Source organism: Tripterygium wilfordii, chromosome 1 (assembly GCF_013401445.1).
Source record: "Tripterygium wilfordii isolate XIE 37 chromosome 1, ASM1340144v1, whole genome shotgun sequence".
NCBI lineage: Eukaryota > Viridiplantae > Streptophyta > Magnoliopsida > Celastrales > Celastraceae > Tripterygium > Tripterygium wilfordii.
The window spans coordinates 9,831,883-9,855,065 of record NC_052232.1 but is presented as its reverse complement, the minus strand read 5'-3'; the positions used below and the strand labels follow the sequence as shown (position 1 = coordinate 9,855,065).

Sequence of the window (23,183 nt, the reverse complement as noted above, 5' to 3'; positions counted from 1 at the left end):
ACACATGTTTTCTTGCTCAGAAGAGAGATTTCTTGTGGTGTGGGGTGCGCTCTCTCATCCATCTCCAGCTTTATGCCAATTTCCACCATTGATTTCATCACTTCTTTGTCCCACACGTTATACATACTAAATGCAACCTTGTCTTGGAAGCCATCGCCCACTCTGGCTTGTGTTGTTGGACTTACAACAAAATATACCGTATTCTCATCGAATTATTCTTGTTTGCGCGACCAAGAAACCTAAACAAGTTCCAAGTCTCTAATTCACTGTAGACAATCTTATCTGCCATGCTAATTACACATAAGTTCCCACGACCAGATCTCTTGGTAGCTTGTTCGCTAGCACTTGGCATTCTAGCGGCAAGCATGCCTAAAATTTTCCGAAGCATACTCTTATCCGGTTGGTACAACATGCTTAGCTTAGAAGATATATAGCCCACATTCAAAAGCACACAATCCCAAAAAATTAGTGGAAAATACATACATTCTGCATGCAAAAAACTCAACCATGCGCCATTCATAAGTCTCACTTCATCTCTACTTTAGATAGCAAAGATTCTAGAAAAAGTTCACTTCCTAGTCCCTAGCAATTTTTTCTACAGAAAGATGATTACGAAGTATATCCCCTGAGCTAGTGGGGAAATTTATACAGGAATTAGTACCGAGCTCAGGGGACACAAGGCATAGCATATAATATAGCATTATGTCAAATTGCGCATGGCAAGATTCAGCATTTCCCTGAAAAGGGAAAGTTCAAAAAAGAAAAAGAAAAAGAAAAGGGAATTGCAGTATAGCAATGGATTTCGAAGCATGGACCACAAAAAACATCATTTGGAACTTGCGTCACCTTTGTCCGATGAAGGTTCCAGTGAGGGTTTCTTCGTTGGGCTCGATTCTGCAGAAACTGTATTCATCTGCACGCGTTTGACTCCTCTTCCTACAACGCCCAAATGTGTGACCCCAGCTGCACCATTGGTGTGGGCAGTGGAGACAGTTGGAGAGTCGAAATTTCCACTGCCGTGAGAAGTACTAATCGGTGATTGTGAAGAGCTCATTATAGACAAAGATGTACTTTTTCCACCACCTTTTCCCTTACCTGATGTCATCCCCAGGATTTCAGCAAGAATAGACTTTGGATCCTGGGCAAATGTTTGCAGATCTTCAAGCTGCAGATCCAAGGAAAACTCCGTCAGTAAAAGAAATGTATGTAACTTAATTGCTAGCAAATTCAATATGCACTTGCCTTCTTTTCTAAATCTCCCAAAAGGCCAGTGAGTGTTTCAATCTCTGCTTGTTTATCTACCCCATTTCTCTTAGCCACTGCCACATTGGTGGACTGCTCAACACTCTCATCTAATGCCGAAGCAACTGATGATGTTGCAGATTCAGCAGAACTCTTTGTTTCATTTGTGAGTCGCTCTAGCCGTGACTTGCAAACAGATATAGCCTTCTGGCAATACAAAGTTGCTTCCTTAGGCTTACAGCCAATCTCCAGGCACAAACATATTCGGAAATTTCTGAATTGTCAGTATAAGGATGTAACACATGAAAAACTGAACCACCACAACATAAAATTAGTAACTCAAGTCAAATTTAGTGCCAGTGTGCCAAAATGCTAATATCTCATTGTCATAAAATTGAACATCAATCTTTACCCATTTCGATATCTCCAAAAGAATCTCAATGTCTTATTTCCAATTTTCATTCTTCTGATAGTAGCTATAGCCTCTTGGTTTAATTCTCACCAAACTTTAGCACGCCCTTTGCTTCTATTGGGCATAAACTTAAGTGGATTGCAATCAACGATTACAAACTGATCAGTTATTATGAAAAAAGAACAAATAAACAGAGTGCGGAGTACACATAAGTCATTATTTATATATATGGAGAATTTCAACTTTGAAAAGGATACAGTTCAGCAATATAGCGACTGTCTGGTTCAACGAGCCGCTCTAAAATGGATAATGCTTTCTCATAGTCACTCAGAGAAGTTTCGATGTCCTCTACATGGAACACAAGGAAAAGATAACCAACAATAAGGTATAGACATGCATTATCGACACCAACCACAAAACATGGCAATTGGTACATAATTCCTGCCTCCACTCGGAGAAGGAGATTGTGGCTTCCCAAAACAAGAAAGGAAAACAACTCTCATGCACAAGACTCATACATTGGAGGCAGGGTCATGGAAGGCCAACATTTATGCAGACTTAACCCCATATAGACAGTTTGTTTCTACGAATTGAACCATAATCTCTAGGTTGCAAGGAAAGCAACTTTACAACTAGGTCAAGGGTTTTGCCCTTCCCGAACAAGAAAGGTATATACATACACAAACACGCACATGCACACATACATACAGAGAGAGAAGCAAGAGATGTGTATGCTTAACAAATACACAAACAAACCTCTTTCCAATGCAACTTCTGCAAGAGCTGATAGAATATCCACTTTATCCATGGTGTCACCAGGGTGTTTTTCAGCAATTGCCCTTGCAACATCAAGCATTTTCCATGCCAAATCTAGGTCAGACTCGTCCTCATCTGCTTCAGCCAGATCCTCAGCATCACTATCCTCATCCTCATCATCTTCATCTTGGTCTTTTCCACCAGTAGCTGTGACAGAATAAATAAAGGAAATTATGAAACATAATCAATTGCGGATAATTTGCAACAGTGATGATGACAGAGATCATAATTAACATGTAATAAGTGATAATCAAAAAAGGAGATTCCAACACAAAAAACTCAAGACACAAACATTGTGATCAAGGTACTAACTGTCATCTGAAACTCCTTCCTGTGGATTCAAACCCGCATCTTGAGTAACATTACTAGCAACAGAAGCAACAGAAGATTCTCCATTCGGAACATCCTTAACAGAACCTTCTTTATCAGATTCCTTAGGAGGATCACCCTCCTTCTTGGGTACCGTAGCCAGTGGATCAGCTTCCTCTTGTGCTTTGTATAGCAGTGCACGTCCATATTGATAGTATGAGTGAACGCATTCCAGAGAAAGCTCACCATGATATGCAACCCTAATATTTTAAGAAAATATTGGTAAATATCCCTTAAGGCTCAGAAAGATTGAGATGAGATTAGCTCATGAAAATGTAATCAAAACATTGCACAGAGTTCTTTCTCAAAAAGAAACCTATTTCGAAAACCCTAACCCCCACCAAAAAAATTAGAGATAATCAAATTAAGTAATTAACTAACACGATTTTATATATTTTTTTTCAGAAGTAAAAACTAAAGAAAAACCCTCGAACCTTATCTCTAGCGCCCGGCTTAAACAGTCTGCAGCCTCGCCGTAGTCGTTTTCTCGGAGTGCTTTGGTTCCTTTCTCGGTCAACTCAGCGGCAGACTCAAGCGACTTCTCGTGGTCTCCCTCAGAGGTGGGAGCGGAAATTTCAACATTGTTGTTGTTGTTGTTGTTGTTGTTGCAAGTGGAGTCGGTGGTACCTCCAACAGCCACGGATTCGATGGTTGCCTCGATGGAGGTCTCCGTGTGAGGGAGTTGCTCTAGGGCTACCGTGACTGAGGATTCCGAGGCAGGGGCTTCTTCAACCATGGTTGTGTGTGTTAATTTTTCTCTCTGGTTGTGGTCTGAGATATAGAAATTCAAAGAAAACTTCGGCAAAGAAGGGCGAGGTTTCGGGCGCTTAAAAACCCTTTCTGGCGGAAATTTGAGCAATATCAGTGGATGCCGAGAGGGAAAATTGTGCCCCAAAAAAAGCCCAAATGTCACGGCCGGACTTAACAAAGCCCAAATGTTACGGCCCAAGTGGAGCAATATCAGTGTTTTAATGGTTTTTTTTTTTTTTATTTCACCTATTCAAATACTAAGATGGACGCACATGATTTCATATGATTCATGTGGAGTACATGGAGCTCACGATTTTTACTTGGATTATGTGCATCAATCTCATCATTTGGGATAATTTGCTGATCTTTTTGTGCACAAAAATGACGAAAATGATAAAGATCACAGCATTTGGTGTTCTAGTTATCCCAGTAATTGAGTAGTTGAATGCACAGGATCAAGTGAATTTGTGGACTCCACATGACATGTCCCACGTGATGTGCAAACGCAATAGTTGTGATAACTGGGATAACAACTATTGAGATCCATATCATAACTGATTTGAAGATAACTTAGAGCAGAGTATGGTGATTGTGAAGTTAACAGTAATCTAGAAAGAAACTACACACTAAGCCACCACAAACTTTACTACCATTCACAGAAAATTCATACTAAAACAAAAATTGAAAAGGATTGATGGAAAAGGAATGGATGTATTGATCTTGAATCTAGGTGTATTTTTCTGAGAAAATCTGGGATGTAGTCTTGCATTGTCCGCCTGATGAACCCTCCTTTTCCATGAAGCAAAGCACTGCAGAGGGAAAACAAAGTTCTTTGTTTCATGGAGAGAGGAGGGCGCACTAGATGTGCAATGCTCGCCAAGAAGCTCTGTTTTTCTCTCTGTTCCAGTTGAAAAAGGATGAGGGGCCTCTCTATTTTTGAAGAAGAAGCAATCAGGGTTGGAGTTAACATGGCTGCTTATTGATCAGATACCACTAGCAGGACCACTGGAATTATCTTCTCTAGTGTCATGTTTGTTTTGCTCTTTAAAGCATTAAGAATAAATTCTTCTACCAATATCACTTCCTTAATTGGTGGTTGTGATGGAATAGTTTTGTAAGAGAGGCAGTCCATTTATTTTTGCCCTGTTTACACGTTAAATATTTCTGCAAGTAAGTGATTGATCTACAATCATAATAGTGACTTCAGAGCAAAACTTGGGCAAGAATTGCCCATCCTGTCTCCTTGTCGATTTTTTTTCTTTGGTGACCAAAGAACCACCCAACACAGCATGCCCTTTAGAAAACTGAGTGAGCACAAAACTCGAGCCGCCAGAATAGCTTCCATCACACTAACGATAGATAAGATTGTACCGAAATCCATGCAGGAGAAATGAGACTCCTAACTGCTCGCCGAAAGTGGGCACTCTAGAAAAAATACTCTCAATTGATTCAAACTCTTAACCTTAGCGTCATTCACCTTAAGCCCAGATAGATACTGTTTCCTTGTCCACGATGACCATGGTTATGCTGTTTAATAGTCAAAGTCTGTGCTCAAAGCTTAAGGCTTCCGGTCATTTTCTTACAGGACCACATCTTTCAATTACTTCCAAATTATTGCATCTCATGAAAATATCAATCACAAGCTATGGCCAAGCACAAACACATTGCCAAATCATTTCATGGAAGTTCAAAGTTCCATAATTGCTGCACAGTGCAAACACAGCTTTGATCATCTAGACATTTCCAGGAAGTTATAGCAACCATCAGCTAAAATTCTCACTTTATATATATATATTAGATCTGTATCTTTAACTGCTACATCTTTTGCATGTAACACTATCAATATCAAGACTGGATACGTTTAAGAATACAGAATGCATGTAAGAGATTCTATAAGCAATGAGACATGACAGAAACTTTAATAGACTTATAGACCTCGACCATATTCACAAAACTGTACGAGGCCGATTACCCGAGAGCAGCAGCTTTGAGGTCATTGAATTATATTATTCAACAAACTGTTTGTTGAAGCTGAACTCTGTTCACTTAGCCAAGGATTGTGCACCGAAACGGGAGACCTTTCCTTCACTTCCTCTAGCGGATGCAGACATTCAGTTGCTCTAGGTAGAAGAACCAGTCTCATATTGCCTACCGCCGACTCCTTCACAGACATACCTCCCATTGATGCCTCGCTTCCATGGTCAGAGAATGAGCAAGAGGATGCTGCCGGTGATGCAGGAACCCATGCGCTAAGTCTTATCTGTTCAAGCTCTTCTGCCACTTCCATCATAGTTGGCCTCATGTCCCTATGATATGAAAGACATCTAAATGCCAGTTCGGCCACGTTATGAATAGACAAGAGAGTCCAAGCATCCCTATGTGGTTCAACGTATGGATCTATGATTTCATCCACACAACCGCTCCCAATCCTATCAACAGCAAGTGCAGCCAAATTCACCTCACTGTGAGGACGAGAGAAATCGACCACTTTCAATGCAGTTATGATCTCGACAAGAACTACCCCGAAACTGTAGACATCGCTTTTATCTGATAGATGGAAGTATTGATGATATTCAGGATCAAGATAGCCTGGAGTCCCTTGTGGGGCCGTTGAGATGAGGGATGATTCAGTCATACCAAGTCTGGAAAGACCGAAATCTGCTACCTTTGAGTTGTAGTTGTAATCCAAGAGTATATTGCTGGATTTGATATCTCGGTGGTAAATTGGTGGGTTTACAGCAGAGTGGAGATAGGCAATAGCATTAGCAGTTTCAGCTGCAATGGTAAGCCGTATCGTCCATGGAAGCCCTTTGCCTCGTTCTCTTTGTAGATGGTGAGAAAGTGTCCCATTAGGCATGAATTCATAGATAAGAATTGGCTCGCCTTCCTCTACACAGCAACCTAAGAGGCGGACTAGATTTGGATGGCTCACAGAGGAAAGGAGCTTAATTTCATTCATGACTTGATCAATGCTACCGGTATCTCTATGTCTGAACATCTTGACAGCAACCCACTCGTCGTGGAGTTTTCCTGCATAAACTGTACCATAGGCACCAGTTCCCAGCATTTGTTTCTCCGAGAAGAAATTGGTGGCTCTTTCAATTTCCTTATATGGATAACATGGAACATTAGAATTGCCAGCAGCTTCACATATAAGGCGTTTTGCTCTTAGTTGATCTTTCAAGGTGAATCGATGGCGGATAAAAAAACATGCAATACCCAGAAGAATCATTGACACAGCTCCAGCAACAATTCCTGAGAACAAAACAATGTAAATTATGCTGAACAAAAATATGGAAATGTCATATGACATCTGTTTTCATCTTCGAGAGACCTTCATGACAATAAAAGACCTACCTCCAACAAGAACACCAACTTTAGTAATTCGTCCACATTGGCCTACCATATACTTTGAAGAATTGCAATCTGTAAATGGTTGCCAAAATCAAAGGTAACAGAGATTAGCAAAACCCTTCATTTTGAAACGTCAAAGATCCGTTGGCTCATATGAAAAATAATGCTTTTCAAAACAAACTTCACTGTCAAAATTTCGTCACATTCTCCAATAATTGTACTTGTTTTATAACTATTATAATTTTTCTCTCAAATTTGACAATAGATATACCTTGATGATCTCTGTCCATTCGACACATTCTCCATTAACATCTCTTGCAAACATATAATTCGGTGGGGATAAAAATCTACTTAGATTATCAGCTAGAAAATTTTTCAATTTCATGTAATGAAAAATTGCAGGAGGTCAAATGATGTAATAGGTAATTAATTAGTTCAACTATTAAGAGTCATAAGGTTAAGGGTTAACTCACTTTTCCGACAACCATCGCCGTCGGCGAACCCATCACCTTCAAAACCTGGTTTACACCGGCATCTGTACCCGTTACCATTGGAGAGCGTAATATTCGTGCAATGTGCATTTCGGTGACAATGTTTAGCAGCAGAACACGGCCCATTAAGCCACCATCCCAACTCAATCCTCTGAAACTGGAGCGAGTACTCCGAGTCAAAGGAAATCGAAGAGAACAAGAACGAAGAGAACAAGACCGCGCACGGAGTCCTGTTCACGGTCTCGTAACTCAATACATCAATTCCCTTATTAACCTCCGGAGAGACGCAGCTAGTGACGTTGTTTTTATTAGAATTGCATCTCTGTAAGTCGAATTGGGGACTGATCATACTCGTCGGAATAACACACGTATTAAACGAACCAATACAATTTTGGAAAAGCAGACTGTTCTGCCTTGCCAGAGCGTAATTACTACCAAAAAGCGGCTTAATTGAGTTGATGGGTCGGCGGCAATTCTGCGGGAGATGGACTAGGATGCCGTTGGGGGTAATGTTCAGGACATCAAAATTTTCGATTTTGACTGCGCCGGAGCTACAGTTCAATCGGATCAGGCAACCAGAAGAGAACCCAAATGGGTATGGTACGGACTTAGCAGATTTTCCTGTTCCACAGGAATTACTGCAGCTGTGAGCTCCGATTAAAGTAACCCAGAAAATTGAAATAACGAACACGAAAATTGTTGGTTGGAGACGAAGACTCATTTCGTGAAGGCAACACCTTCTGCACAGAAAAAAATAAAGCCTAAGAATAAGAAGATTCAATTAACAGAACCTTAACATAGAACAGGTTAGAGAGAGAGAGAGAGAGACAGAATTCTCATACCCCTTAACTTGTCTTCAATGGTTCAGCAAATCTCCAATTCAATCCTCGAAAAAGAGACAAACCCAGAGAAAAGTTAAACCTGGAGAGCTCTTTTTGAGTAATGAAATGAAGTAGTCATTGAGAGACTCTGTATTTTTAATGAGCAGGGAACGTAAATTACATGGCAGGGGAAGGAGAGAGTGGAATTTACAGGAATGCTCATTTGAAGATGAAGAATATCTTTACAGTCAGCAGGCAATTATTGTGGAAGATTTTACTAATAAAACACAAGTTTCCATTTGTGGATACTGGAATACTGGATAGTATCTTACGACCATTTTGTTATTTATTTTATGTGGATAATATTTACTAAAAGCAAGTCCCAGCATTAATTCTAGAACATTTATTATTTAAAAATATAAAGATCTCCCGATTAGCTAAGTTGAATGCATAAGATTAAAGTGAATTCGTGAACTCCACATATCCCACATGATACACATGAATCTTTTACATATAACTCAGCAGTTGGAATAATTGTGATACCAACAGTTGATATCCCTATAAATCTGGCATTAGCTACAATTTATCCGCTTTGGAACGATGCTCGGGCAACTTGATTAGGTACTCGTCTAGACTAGTTTGAACCCAATAAAATCAATTATTGCTGTTTAAAAATTTTTCCTTAACTAAATTTCCACACATCCAAGCAACGTAAATTTGGGGCATAGACACAAGGGTGATGTTGATAATAATTTCCATATGCTATAACAGCCAAAAGTATTGACTATCATAGCCCAACCTTCCAGGCAGGGTTGTAGACTTTTTCTTCTGACTTGAACAAGAATCACATAACTTTTGATAATAATGTGTGGAAAATTTCCCATCACAAAATGTATTTAATGCGCAATTTTATCCCATTAATTCAAAAATTAAATAATATTTTTCATGATATTAACATTGCTTAGTTTGAGACTGATCAAAATTGGATGGAGATGAACATTTTTCATAAACATTTTTGTGACTTAATAATTAAGATGCTTAGAGGAAGTGCGATAATCTAAATATTTGAAAATTTAATTGAGATAAAAAGTATGTGATTATTAAAAAAAAACCCCAATCCCCATCATAGGATGTCAAATGAATATCAATGAAGAGCATCACCCAAAACCCAATGTATATCAATGAAGAATGGTTCAAAAGAATGAGAAGGGTAAAAAGGTAATTTTTCAGACAAAAGAATCCAAAAAACGCAGTCATACAAATGCTTCAATGCCAAGATGTCTGCTTAACTACACAATTTTATATCAAACTAGGTCCCAATCATCCAAAGAAAGATTGATTACAATTATCCCACTCAATTGCATGTATCAACTTCACAAAAGAAACCAAGAAACCTACTCTACACTTGCACGTTTGAACAAGAATAATAAATTAACGTTCAAATTGGTAGTGAATCTCAAAAGCGTCTACCCATCCCCTCCTAAAGTCCATCTAGCATGTATGAACAACAAAGCACAACACAATAGGATAGAGGGTAGGAAATCATACCATACTCTTCAAAAGTGGTCGGAATCATGAGAAACGAAGCATATCCTGAAAAAGTTAATACCAACCACACTATCCAAGCATGACACAACAAGACTTTTTATTTTTATTTTTATTTTTATTTTTATTTTTTTTCAAAATTTTCAAATTTTTGATATTCACAAAAGCACACCAAAATAAAGCAAGTTTCACAATGAATTCACAATTCACTCACCCCCCAACTTAAATGAGACATTGTCCCCAATGTCAAGAATGAAAAACAAGGCAAGAACAAATTGTGAGATGCATTGTGAACATACAAAAACACACCAAAATTGAAATCAAATCAAAACTAATCACAACCATACTATGGTACAAGGGTGGAGTCTAACCATGACACATGGGAGAATTGGGATCCTTGAGATCCCAAGAACATCCTCATAATCACTACTCCCATGTTGAGGAACATGACGGACCACGCATGATTCGGTCCCTTTTTCCCGAAACTCACATGGAAAAAATTGTAATTGGGATTTGGGACGCCATACTTTTTTAATTTCTGTAAAAAATTTCTGTGCAAAGTAGCATTTAGAGGACTTTTTAAATCCACTTGGTAAAGGTATTTTTTTTGGTTTTTGAGGATGCACTTGGTATGATTCAACTTTGAGTGGGGAAGGCTCTAAAGCTCCTAAAAGAGAGGATAAAAATCCCACACCGTAAATAGTTAAGGATTTCAAAACTCCTTTCATAGCATCTCCCTCAATCAAAAGTTTACTACCTTTCTCAACCAATGCTAGTACAACCTCAATTGAATCATGTGCAAGTGTCAACTTTAATTTGTCCTCAACATGAGAGTGAATATAAAGCTTAGGGATGTACTCAATTGCCCTCCCAAGGTGTAACTCATTCCCTTTTGGTCTCACTTTGTTCTCCTCTTTCTCTTCATTTCTCTTCTCTTCGCTCTTTTCCTCAACCTTTTCAACTTGATAATTGTCCTTGTCTCGACATGATTTATCTCCAACTACAACATTTTTCACCTCACCACCCACGTCTTCCACTAATTTCTCATCCTCACTTACCTTAGGAGTCATGGTATTGTCAATTACTATCCCACTCCCTGAGGTAATGATGGGTTGTTCTTGTTCTTGCACATCCAACCCCTCACTTGAAGTTTCGAATTGAAATTCTAATGTTTGAGTGATCTTTGTCAATTGGCTTCTTAAATCTTCCAAGGCTCTATTGGTTTGCTCACGAAATTCAAATCTCCTTTGATTAACCTCCAATTGAGCTTCCATGAATATTTGAAGCGTATCCTCAAGTGATCTCTCTTGGGGTGGGGTGCATGGTTGGTAAGATGGTGGAGCTATACATTGGTGTGAAGATTGTGCTTGCCTAAAGGGTTGGTACTCATGTGCATGAATGTAGTCAAAAGGAGGAGGTGCATATAAATTTTGTCCGAAGGGAGCATATTGTGGCACTTGTGGCATTTGATAATACATAGGTGGGTGGACATTTTGTGGGGCAAATTGCGCCGCATTGTCTTGTTGAAGTGGTTGAGGTGCATTTTGCAAAGCATGCTCAACTTGAACATTTTGCAAATTTTGGGCATTGCCAATTTGGACATCTTGCCCTTGCACCGGATTCATCAACTCATCAATATTCACATGTTGCAAAAGACGACGCAATGCATCAAGATTCATATCACCCCCACGTACACTCCCCGCATCACTCACATTTATATCACCACTTATCCCATCTCTATTAGACCCATGCCCACTAACATTATCTCTAGGTTGAGACATGATGGCAAGTAACAATAGCAAGTAACACACAAAAGTAGCAATCAACCACGTCAAGTAACACAAGATTTTTTTTTTATTTATTATTTTTTTTTTCAATTAATGAACAACCAAGAACAATATTAAGCAAGAACAAGAGCAAGGATAGGAATAGAGCAACAATCAACCTTAGGAACAATAACACACCAAGATGTAGCAAGTAGTGATAAAAATAAAAATGCAAAAAGCTCTCTTAAACAACGTATCACTACCAAGCAGCAAACAAGGTGGCATCCATCGCCCACAGGAATCTAAGTTAGCCCCATCCGCCAAGTTCTCCTCACAAATTTTTTTTTTTTTTTTTTTTTTTTTCAGCAACTATACTAATTCAACTACACTAGAAAGCAAGTAAAAGGGAGGAACGAAGTTACCCTTGAAGCGTGACCGTGCTCCTTCCTTATTTGATGACGTTTAATAGCATAAAACTAGCATCTACAAGCCACCCAGCTCCGTCTTTGACACTCACTTCCCCGGCAACGGCGCCAAAAACTTGACCGACAGCAAAGTGTGTGTGTGTACTTACCCCAAGTGTAGGGTATCGTCAAGTAATAAACCGGTGAGTCCGGTATCGATCCACGAGGAAGCAATGCAAATTTGAAGTGAATGATATGCAAATGACTAGCTAACACTAACAAACACAATGAATATCAAATTAAAGCAAGTAAAAGAAATGGGCCGAATGACTCGGTAGCATGAGCGATTTTGTAATCAAAGTAAGCACAAATTGGATTTAAAACAATTAATTAAAAACCTAGTCTCTAATCCGTCCCGGTGGTTACTCGGTTCTCATACTCAAGGTATCATTGCAAACACACACAACCATACACAATGCATTGTGTGATACTATCAATCATGCATATGCAAAGAGAATTGGGATATAAGACTTCAATTCATACATGTAGGCCATCGGGTCTCTTAATCTACGATGAACGCAAAGGGATAAGCACCTAATATTATGGATTAATGTTCCCCCTTGGGGCTCGGCTTGGCTAACACCCTAGTTTCACACTCAAAGATCAATTAACCATAACTCTCCCATGCACATTCCTAAATTAACCCAAAACCCCATCATCAATACACATAATTAATAGCTATGCAATGGAAAACTCAATTAATTAAGGAAATCATGCAATGAGTTTAACAATTCTCAATCTAACACATTAGATGCAATCCCTAGACTAGACAATCCAAGAATACAATCAAATATGTCATTCTCATATATCCAATCACACAACTATCACGAAATTAAAAGAGAAGGATCGAAACTACGACCCTTTGAGCATACCTTGAGTAATCGAAACCTTGCATCCACCTTTCGGGATTAGAAACTAGAGAAGAGAACTACCCACTCATGATTGTTGCAATAAACATCCAATCTATTGTCATCTAAATCAGAGTTTATACAAAATCAAGAGAAAGCACCAAAAACAATAAAGAAAACTTAGAGAGAGAAACTAGATATACACTACTCCTATGGTGGCTTCATGTTGGAGAAGTGAATGAATAATTCCTTAAATCTCAACCTTGCAATATGTAGCCGTTGCACTTGCATTATTTTCCAAGTCTAGCTTTGCAAGATTTGAGTTGTCATGTGCACTTGCAGCCATCTTTGACCATTTGATTAAACTTGCACCAAATCTTGACCTTGGTATCTCCAACAATTTTGTCATCTTTGACCATTTGATCAAACTTGCACCAAATCTTGGCATTGGTATCTCCAACAATTTCCTTTTAAATGTGTAGCAACTTGCAGCCATCTTTGACTCCAAAAATCAAGTAAGATCTTCTTTTAAGTCAAAAATTGCAAGCAAGAATGTTGTCTTATGCACAACCATTGGATTCACCTTTAAATGATCATCTTAACCCTTCAAGTCTTGTTGTAATCTAATCCATTCATAAAACAATTCAATCTCGGCCATAGATTAGTGTACCGTTGGAGCTTGTAGTCTTCAAGAATATCTTCATAATCTAAGTCCCGACACCTCACAGCAAAAAGTGGCCAAAAAGTGCTCCAACTTGCCCAATTCAGTCATTTAAGCCCGATTTCCTGCAGAACCAACGGGAAACATGTATAAGGGTAAAATTACTTTATTTAAACACAAATAAATTACTATAAGCACTAGAACCTCCTAATTAGATAGTATTAGGACCTCAAAATAGAGGTCCGGTCACACCCCCCAACTTAGACGTTGCTAGTCCCTAGCAATGCAAACACTTCTAAAACTAAAATTTGCTAAATAAAATCCTAACTCACTGACGTAGGCATCACGGTTGCATTTAGCGCATGCAACAAGCCTTTAAACCCCTAGGTCACCCTAGTGGACGAGTTGTAGTCTCGTGAGGGCTTATCAGAGCGATACCCACAAACACTTACCAAGGGATCCACTATTACTTTGAAAGCACCATAAATTATTCTTAAGTTCTCACATGCAAGAAATAGAGCTAATCCCCCAATTCCCCCGCTAGTCGAAAACATGCAAACTCTTTGGAAAATCAATCTCAATCCCCTTAAAAATGACCAAGAACATTTTATACTATGAAAAATATATGTGCAATCAAACTAGCAATCAAACTAGACAACTCAACACATTCACACAAGCAAAACCTTGTTATGGACCCTTTTGGTGTTCATAAATTCCCAATCCCAAATGTACACAAAAACATGAAATCATTGTGCTAAGTGAATGACTTACACAATTGAATTAAATGTATGTGTTTATGAAAGATAATTTTGGATGGGCATAGCTTTGAGAAAGAAATCACCTACAAGAGCAACTAATGCATTCACCAACTCACTTGCTTACCTTGGATCAAATTCATCAAAAGGTTAACTGGGTTGTAATGTGGTCATGGGACAAGGTAGGAAGAATTTGAATCTAGGTAACAAGTTGCAAGGTTAAGTTCAAACATGTGAGCTAAATTCTCATTTTGTCACCCCTTCCATTGTACCACAAATTCAAACACTTCTCATCCTTTACACACAAAGGATTAACTTTATTGCATACACCCTTTTTTTTTTTTTTTTTTTTTGAATATAACATCATTTATACAACAACCCTCATAATTTTTTTTTCTCATAATAAGGAGGGGTAATATCACTACCGATTTATTTTTCAAGCTCCTACTCAACCTTGCAACCAAAGATGGGAAATAGAAAATAGCTCACACAAGGCATGTAAGTGAAATCAAGAGGCTTAAAGAAATTTGGGGCTTATAATCACTCACAAATGAATAGGCTAAACTCAAATCTCTCAACCTAGTGAATCCTTCAATCCTAAGTTCATAAGCAAGTGGCAAATACAAAAATCACACTTCTCAGTAATCAAATATAGTATTTGCAAAGCTATTGAAGAACACGCTCATAGGATGTCAAATGAATATCAATGAAGAGCATCACCCAAAACCCAATGTATATCAATGAAGAATGGTTCAAAAGAATGAGAAGGGTAAAAAGGTAATTTTTCAGACAAAAGAATCCAAAAAACGCAGTCATACAAATGCTTCAATGCCAAGATGTCTGCTTAACTACACAATTTTATATCAAACTAGGTCCCAATCATCCAAAGAAAGATTGATTACAATTATCCCACTCAATTGCATGTATCAACTTCACAAAAGAAACCAAGAAACCTACTCTACACTTGCACGTTTGAACAAGAATAATAAATTAACGTTCAAATTGGTAGTGAATCTCAAAAGCGTCTACCCATCCCCTCCTAAAGTCCATCTAGCATGTATGAACAACAAAGCACAACACAATAGGATAGAGGGTAGGAAATCATACCATACTCTTCAAAAGTGGTCGGAATCATGAGAAACGAAGCATATCCTGAAAAAGTTAATACCAACCACACTATCCAAGCATGACACAACAAGACTTTTTATTTTTATTTTTATTTTTATTTTTATTTTTTTTCAAAATTTTCAAATTTTTGATATTCACAAAAGCACACCAAAATAAAGCAAGTTTCACAATGAATTCACAATTCACTCACCCCCCAACTTAAATGAGACATTGTCCCCAATGTCAAGAATGAAAAACAAGGCAAGAACAAATTGTGAGATGCATTGTGAACATACAAAAACACACCAAAATTGAAATCAAATCAAAACTAATCACAACCATACTATGGTACAAGGGTGGAGTCTAACCATGACACATGGGAGAATTGGGATCCTTGAGATCCCAAGAACATCCTCATAATCACTACTCCCATGTTGAGGAACATGACGGACCACGCATGATTCGGTCCCTTTTTCCCGAAACTCACATGGAAAAAATTGTAATTGGGATTTGGGACGCCATACTTTTTTAATTTCTGTAAAAAATTTCTGTGCAAAGTAGCATTTAGAGGACTTTTTAAATCCACTTGGTAAAGGTATTTTTTTTGGTTTTTGAGGATGCACTTGGTATGATTCAACTTTGAGTGGGGAAGGCTCTAAAGCTCCTAAAAGAGAGGATAAAAATCCCACACCGTAAATAGTTAAGGATTTCAAAACTCCTTTCATAGCATCTCCCTCAATCAAAAGTTTACTACCTTTCTCAACCAATGCTAGTACAACCTCAATTGAATCATGTGCAAGTGTCAACTTTAATTTGTCCTCAACATGAGAGTGAATATAAAGCTTAGGGATGTACTCAATTGCCCTCCCAAGGTGTAACTCATTCCCTTTTGGTCTCACTTTGTTCTCCTCTTTCTCTTCATTTCTCTTCTCTTCGCTCTTTTCCTCAACCTTTTCAACTTGATAATTGTCCTTGTCTCGACATGATTTATCTCCAACTACAACATTTTTCACCTCACCACCCACGTCTTCCACTAATTTCTCATCCTCACTTACCTTAGGAGTCATGGTATTGTCAATTACTATCCCACTCCCTGAGGTAATGATGGGTTGTTCTTGTTCTTGCACATCCAACCCCTCACTTGAAGTTTCGAATTGAAATTCTAATGTTTGAGTGATCTTTGTCAATTGGCTTCTTAAATCTTCCAAGGCTCTATTGGTTTGCTCACGAAATTCAAATCTCCTTTGATTAACCTCCAATTGAGCTTCCATGAATATTTGAAGCGTATCCTCAAGTGATCTCTCTTGGGGTGGGGTGCATGGTTGGTAAGATGGTGGAGCTATACATTGGTGTGAAGATTGTGCTTGCCTAAAGGGTTGGTACTCATGTGCATGAATGTAGTCAAAAGGAGGAGGTGCATATAAATTTTGTCCGAAGGGAGCATATTGTGGCACTTGTGGCATTTGATAATACATAGGTGGGTGGACATTTTGTGGGGCAAATTGCGCCGCATTGTCTTGTTGAAGTGGTTGAGGTGCATTTTGCAAAGCATGCTCAACTTGAACATTTTGCAAATTTTGGGCATTGCCAATTTGGACATCTTGCCCTTGCACCGGATTCATCAACTCATCAATATTCACATGTTGCAAAAGACGACGCAATGCATCAAGATTCATATCACCCCCACGTACACTCCCCGCATCACTCACATTTATATCACCACTTATCCCATCTCTATTAGACCCATGCCCACTAACATTATCTCTAGGTTGAGACATGATGGCAAGTAACAATAGCAAGTAACACACAAAAGTAGCAATCAACCACGTCAAGTAACACAAGATTTTTTTTTTATTTATTATTTTTTTTTTCAATTAATGAACAACCAAGAACAATATTAAGCAAGAACAAGAGCAAGGATAGGAATAGAGCAACAATCAACCTTAGGAACAATAACACACCAAGATGTAGCAAGTAGTGATAAAAATAAAAATGCAAAAAGCTCTCTTAAACAACGTATCACTACCAAGCAGCAAACAAGGTGGCATCCATCGCCCACAGGAATCTAAGTTAGCCCCATCCGCCAAGTTCTCCTCACAAATTTTTTTTTTTTTTTTTTTTTTTTTTCAGCAACTATACTAATTCAACTACACTAGAAAGCAAGTAAAAGGGAGGAACGAAGTTACCCTTGAAGCGTGACCGTGCTCCTTCCTTATTTGATGACGTTTAATAGCATAAAACTAGCATCTACAAGCCACCCAGCTCCGTCTTTGACACTCACTTCCCCGGCAACGGCGCCAAAAACTTGACCGACAGCAAAGTGTGTGTGTGTACTTACCCCAAGTGTAGGGTATCGTCAAGTAATAAACCGGTGAGTCCGGTATCGATCCACGAGGAAGCAATGCAAATTTGAAGTGAATGATATGCAAATGACTAGCTAACACTAACAAACACAATGAATATCAAATTAAAGCAAGTAAAAGAAATGGGCCGAATGACTCGGTAGCATGAGCGATTTTGTAATCAAAGTAAGCACAAATTGGATTTAAAACAATTAATTAAAAACCTAGTCTCTAATCCGTCCCGGTGGTTACTCGGTTCTCATACTCAAGGTATCATTGCAAACACACACAACCATACACAATGCATTGTGTGATACTATCAATCATGCATATGCAAAGAGAATTGGGATATAAGACTTCAATTCATACATGTAGGCCATCGGGTCTCTTAATCTACGATGAACGCAAAGGGATAAGCACCTAATATTATGGATTAATGTTCCCCCTTGGGGCTCGGCTTGGCTAACACCCTAGTTTCACACTCAAAGATCAATTAACCATAACTCTCCCATGCACATTCCTAAATTAACCCAAAACCCCATCATCAATACACATAATTAATAGCTATGCAATGGAAAACTCAATTAATTAAGGAAATCATGCAATGAGTTTAACAATTCTCAATCTAACACATTAGATGCAATCCCTAGACTAGACAATCCAAGAATACAATCAAATATGTCATTCTCATATATCCAATCACACAACTATCACGAAATTAAAAGAGAAGGATCGAAACTACGACCCTTTGAGCATACCTTGAGTAATCGAAACCTTGCATCCACCTTTCGGGATTAGAAACTAGAGAAGAGAACTACCCACTCATGATTGTTGCAATAAACATCCAATCTATTGTCATCTAAATCAGAGTTTATACAAAATCAAGAGAAAGCACCAAAAACAATAAAGAAAACTTAGAGAGAGAAACTAGATATACACTACTCCTATGGTGGCTTCATGTTGGAGAAGTGAATGAATAATTCCTTAAATCTCAACCTTGCAATATGTAGCCGTTGCACTTGCATTATTTTCCAAGTCTAGCTTTGCAAGATTTGAGTTGTCATGTGCACTTGCAGCCATCTTTGACCATTTGATTAAACTTGCACCAAATCTTGACCTTGGTATCTCCAACAATTTTGTCATCTTTGACCATTTGATCAAACTTGCACCAAATCTTGGCATTGGTATCTCCAACAATTTCCTTTTAAATGTGTAGCAACTTGCAGCCATCTTTGACTCCAAAAATCAAGTAAGATCTTCTTTTAAGTCAAAAATTGCAAGCAAGAATGTTGTCTTATGCACAACCATTGGATTCACCTTTAAATGATCATCTTAACCCTTCAAGTCTTGTTGTAATCTAATCCATTCATAAAACAATTCAATCTCGGCCATAGATTAGTGTACCGTTGGAGCTTGTAGTCTTCAAGAATATCTTCATAATCTAAGTCCCGACACCTCACAGCAAAAAGTGGCCAAAAAGTGCTCCAACTTGCCCAATTCAGTCATTTAAGCCCGATTTCCTGCAGAACCAACGGGAAACATGTATAAGGGTAAAATTACTTTATTTAAACACAAATAAATTACTATAAGCACTAGAACCTCCTAATTAGATAGTATTAGGACCTCAAAATAGAGGTCCGGTCAGAGGGGAAGAGAGAGAGTATGAAGTGTTGGTTCAAGTGTCCATTGTGGATGTAACATTGAAATGTAACACTTGTTAAATAGATAGTGAAACAAGAATTGAGGTGTTTGGAGTGTGGGCACAAGTGTGCCCATTGTCAGTGGCGGCCCTGGGGTGGGGCGACAGGGGCGGTCGTCCCGGGCCTCCAAATCCCCAGGGCCCCAAATTTTTGAAAAAAATATTAATTTTATATTAATCCAAACACAAAAAATCAATTAAAAACTAACAATTCTCCACATATTTTAACTAAAAAATCAATAGAAGAAAATTTTTTGATTTTAAAATAAATAAAAAAGAAAACACAGCCCTTTTTCTAGAGCTCACCCAGGGCCCCTGTAAACTCATGTACGCTACTTCCCATTGTGGATGCTTTAATAGGAGCAATTTGGAGTACACCAAATGATAATTTCTTGATATATTTAGCATTTGATGCCCCCAAAATGGGAATGTTTTGACTCTTGAAAAAAGGTCGGAGATTTTGGACACTCCATATTTGGAGTGTTTATTAAATGGTAAATAGTGAACAAAACAAGATCCACACAATGGACGCCACACATTGTTGACACCTCCGTATATGAATCTAGAGAGAGGAGTGAGGAAAATGAAAACTTTTGAAGTGCTTGACATATTTACCACGGTGGGACAAAATGTTTAAAAAACTTGAAAATTGAGAGTTTGTACAAGTATAAACGAATTTGGAGTAGCCACTATTGGAGATGCTGGACACTTTTTCAAGTGCATTTTATGGAGATTTTGGAGTGCTAGAGCTCCACAATGAGTGAAAATAGTCTCTTGAAAACACATGGAGATTTTAGAAAACCACTTTATGGAGATTTTGGAGTGTTAGAGCTCCACAATGGATGAAAATAACTTCTAAAAAACATATGGAGATTTTAGAGACACTCCAAATTTGGAATGCCCTTTAAGTTGTGAATAGTATATTTGCTCGACCCACATAAACCATTAAAATTTCGTCACGTGTACCCAAGAGAGAGAAAGAGAGACAAGAGCGAGGGAAAGCAATTGGTAATTGGTGTTATTGAGTGATGGAAAATGTGCTACTATTATAGCGCATACACTTGATAATTAGTTTTTAACACTTGATAATTAGATTTTAACATTACTATCAAGACATCAAATGTTACATTCTTTGTTACCGTTGGATATGCTAATGAACTAACCTTCTAAGTATTAGATCAATAGATCGATATGATGTTTAATTTGTGCATGTAATCTGTCTATGATCTATTACAATATCACTAAATTAGGTAGAATCTATTACACATCTTAGGCTACACTCTTGACAAAAACTCTAAATATACAGTTTTTACACACTTTTTACAAATTTACAGTTTATCAAAAAGTATATCCACACATCAGACACTCTAAACCACACTCTAAATCATTTAAATATTCATTTCTACAATCACATTTAATAATTTAAAGTTAATATATTTTACAACATATTATAACATAAAATATTATTATATTAAATAATAATCAATTGATATTAATATTAATACTTATCGAGCAACTTTGGAATCATCACCAAAAGAATGAATACATATGTACTATGATTGTGATGTTCTTGTCTATGTTTTTTTTAATATGACCAATATTGGTTCATCTGCTCACTATGATCAATATTGTTTAATGAATGACTAAGTATTTCCAGTTGATAAAGTTGTTTTAAAGGTGGCTGACTCAGGTATTCTAATATGACCAATATTCTAACATTACCCACTCAAAAATACACGAGTCCAATTTATAGAGGAGTTGCAGATAAACAACCATAAAACAACTAAAGACCAATAGTGAGTTTTTTCCGTTTCGTTGTATGTGTAGGATGAGAGAGAGAACTGATTTTTTTTATTAAATAAAGGCATGAGGTTGCTACAGTTACACGGACTGCCCAACGTGTGACTGTAGCAAACAACCAAGTTACAGTTTCCAATCCAGTCACAGATGTGTGACTCAGTTTCCACTACAAGACAAAATACAAACTCTAAAATTACAGTTCCGTTTCAATTTGCAGCAACTGATGTGGATAGCCTTATACAAAAACAATATAGCGTTTTGCACTTGGTCGATCTTTCAAGGTGGATCGACGGCGGATTACACAACATGCAATAGCCAGAAGACCCATTAACACAGCTCCAGCTACAATCCCTGACAATAAAACAATGTAAAATATGCAGAAGAAAAAGATGCATGGAAATGAGTCAAATATTACATCTGTTTTCATCTTCGAGACGTGAAAGAGAAAGACCTACCTCCAACAAGAACACCAACTCTCGTTTTTCCTCTACATCGGCCGGCCATATACTTTGAAAGATTGCAATCTGCAACTGTTTGACAAAATCAAAGGTAACAGAGATCAGCAAAGACCATCATTAGATTAAACCTGTCGTTTCCTATCCTAAACCTAAATCACATGTTTTGACAGCTAGAAAATTTTAAATTTCATGTTTTGGAAACATGCAGGAGGTCTAATGATGATTGGTCATTCAAACACCAAAATAGTTAAGAGTCGTCATGTTAAGAGTTTACTCACTTTTCCGGCAACCATCGCCGGCGACGAACCCATCACCTTCAAAACCTGGTTTACACCGGCATCGGTACCCGTTAGCATTGGGGAGTTGAATGTTCGTGCAATCGGCATTTCGGTCACAATCATTAGCAGCAAAACACGACCCACTAAGCCACCATCCCAACTCAATCCTCTGAAACTGGGGCGAGTACCCCAAGTCAAAGGAAATCGAAGAGAACAAGACCGTGCATTGAATCCTGTTCACGTTCTCGTAACTCAATACATCAATTCCCTTATTATCCTCCGGAGAGACACAGCTAATGACGTTGCTTTTATTAGAATCGCAGCTCTGTAAGTCGAATCGGCGACTGATCATACTCGTCGGAATAACACACCCATTAAGCGAACCAATACAATTTTGCAAAAGCAGACTGTTCTGCCATGCCAAAGCGTAATTGCGACCAAAAAGCGGCTTGATTGAGTTGATGGGTCGGTCGCATTTCGGAGGGAGATCGACTAGGATACCGCTAGGGGTAATGTTCTGGACAACAAATTCTTCGATTTTGACTGCGCCGGTGTCGGAGCTACAGTTCAATCGGATCGGGCAACCAGAAGAGAACCCAAATGGGTATGGCACAGACTGAGCAGATTTTCCGGTTCCACAGGAGTTACTGCAGTTATGAGCTCCGATTAAAGTGACCAAGAAAGTAGAAATAACGAGCACGAAAATTGTTGGTTGGAGACGAAGACTCATTCTGTAAAGGCATCACCTTCTGCATAAAAACAAAACCGAAGAAGGTGAAGATTCAATTAACAGAACCTTTACATAGAACAGGTTAAAGAGAGAGACAGAATTCTCATACCCTTTAACTTGTCTTCAATGGCTTCAATGGTTCAACTAATCTCCAATTCAATCCTCGAAAAAGAACGAAACCCAGTGAAGCTTAAACCTGGAGAGCTCCTTATGAGTAATGAAATCAAGTAGTCATTGAGAGACTTCCGTATTTTTAAGGGTAAACCATATTTTTTGCTCTCGAAGTTCCACGTTTTTTTCGTTTTTGTCTTTAAAGTTTAAAATTTATCCTAAATATCCTTAATGTTTCAAAAAGCAAGTCATTTATATCTCAAAATCACTGTGCTGATGAATGATAGCCGAAAATTGCTTATCTGGCAACTGGAGTGGATACGTGGTTTGTACACATCATTTTCAGATTTATAATATGTGCCAC

At 38.1% G+C, this 23,183-nt stretch overlaps 3 protein-coding genes across 3 annotated transcripts; all 3 read right to left on the bottom strand.

Annotated features, from left to right (window-relative positions):
* Positions 1 to 487: 487 nt before the first annotated feature.
* LOC119998146 (protein HGV2) lies at positions 488 to 3,685 on the bottom strand. Its single transcript, XM_038845383.1, has 6 exons — positions 3,274 to 3,685; positions 2,783 to 3,039; positions 2,411 to 2,617; positions 1,912 to 2,002; positions 1,243 to 1,516; positions 488 to 1,165 (listed from the first exon to the last, which is right to left on the bottom strand). Exons 1-6 carry the CDS (start codon positions 3,573 to 3,575, stop codon positions 827 to 829), a joined length of 1,470 nt encoding a protein of 489 aa, XP_038701311.1. The 5' UTR covers positions 3,576 to 3,685; the 3' UTR covers positions 488 to 826.
* A 1,640-nt stretch (positions 3,686 to 5,325) lies between these two features.
* Positions 5,326 to 8,535, bottom strand: LOC119998136 (wall-associated receptor kinase-like 14). The gene is made up of 4 exons (XM_038845369.1): positions 8,277 to 8,535; positions 7,417 to 8,174; positions 6,947 to 7,015; positions 5,326 to 6,844 (listed from the first exon to the last, which is right to left on the bottom strand). Exons 2-4 carry the CDS (start codon positions 8,153 to 8,155, stop codon positions 5,583 to 5,585), a joined length of 2,070 nt encoding a protein of 689 aa, XP_038701297.1. The 5' UTR covers positions 8,156 to 8,174; positions 8,277 to 8,535; the 3' UTR covers positions 5,326 to 5,582.
* Positions 8,536 to 21,370: 12,835 nt separating this feature from the next.
* LOC119998154 (wall-associated receptor kinase-like 14) lies at positions 21,371 to 22,910 on the bottom strand. Its single transcript, XM_038845391.1, has 4 exons — positions 22,818 to 22,910; positions 21,979 to 22,727; positions 21,698 to 21,772; positions 21,371 to 21,593 (listed from the first exon to the last, which is right to left on the bottom strand). The coding sequence occupies exons 2-4, from the start codon at positions 22,706 to 22,708 to the stop codon at positions 21,478 to 21,480; spliced, it is 921 nt and encodes a 306-aa protein (XP_038701319.1). The 5' UTR covers positions 22,709 to 22,727; positions 22,818 to 22,910; the 3' UTR covers positions 21,371 to 21,477.
* Between the last annotated feature and the right edge of the window lie 273 nt (positions 22,911 to 23,183).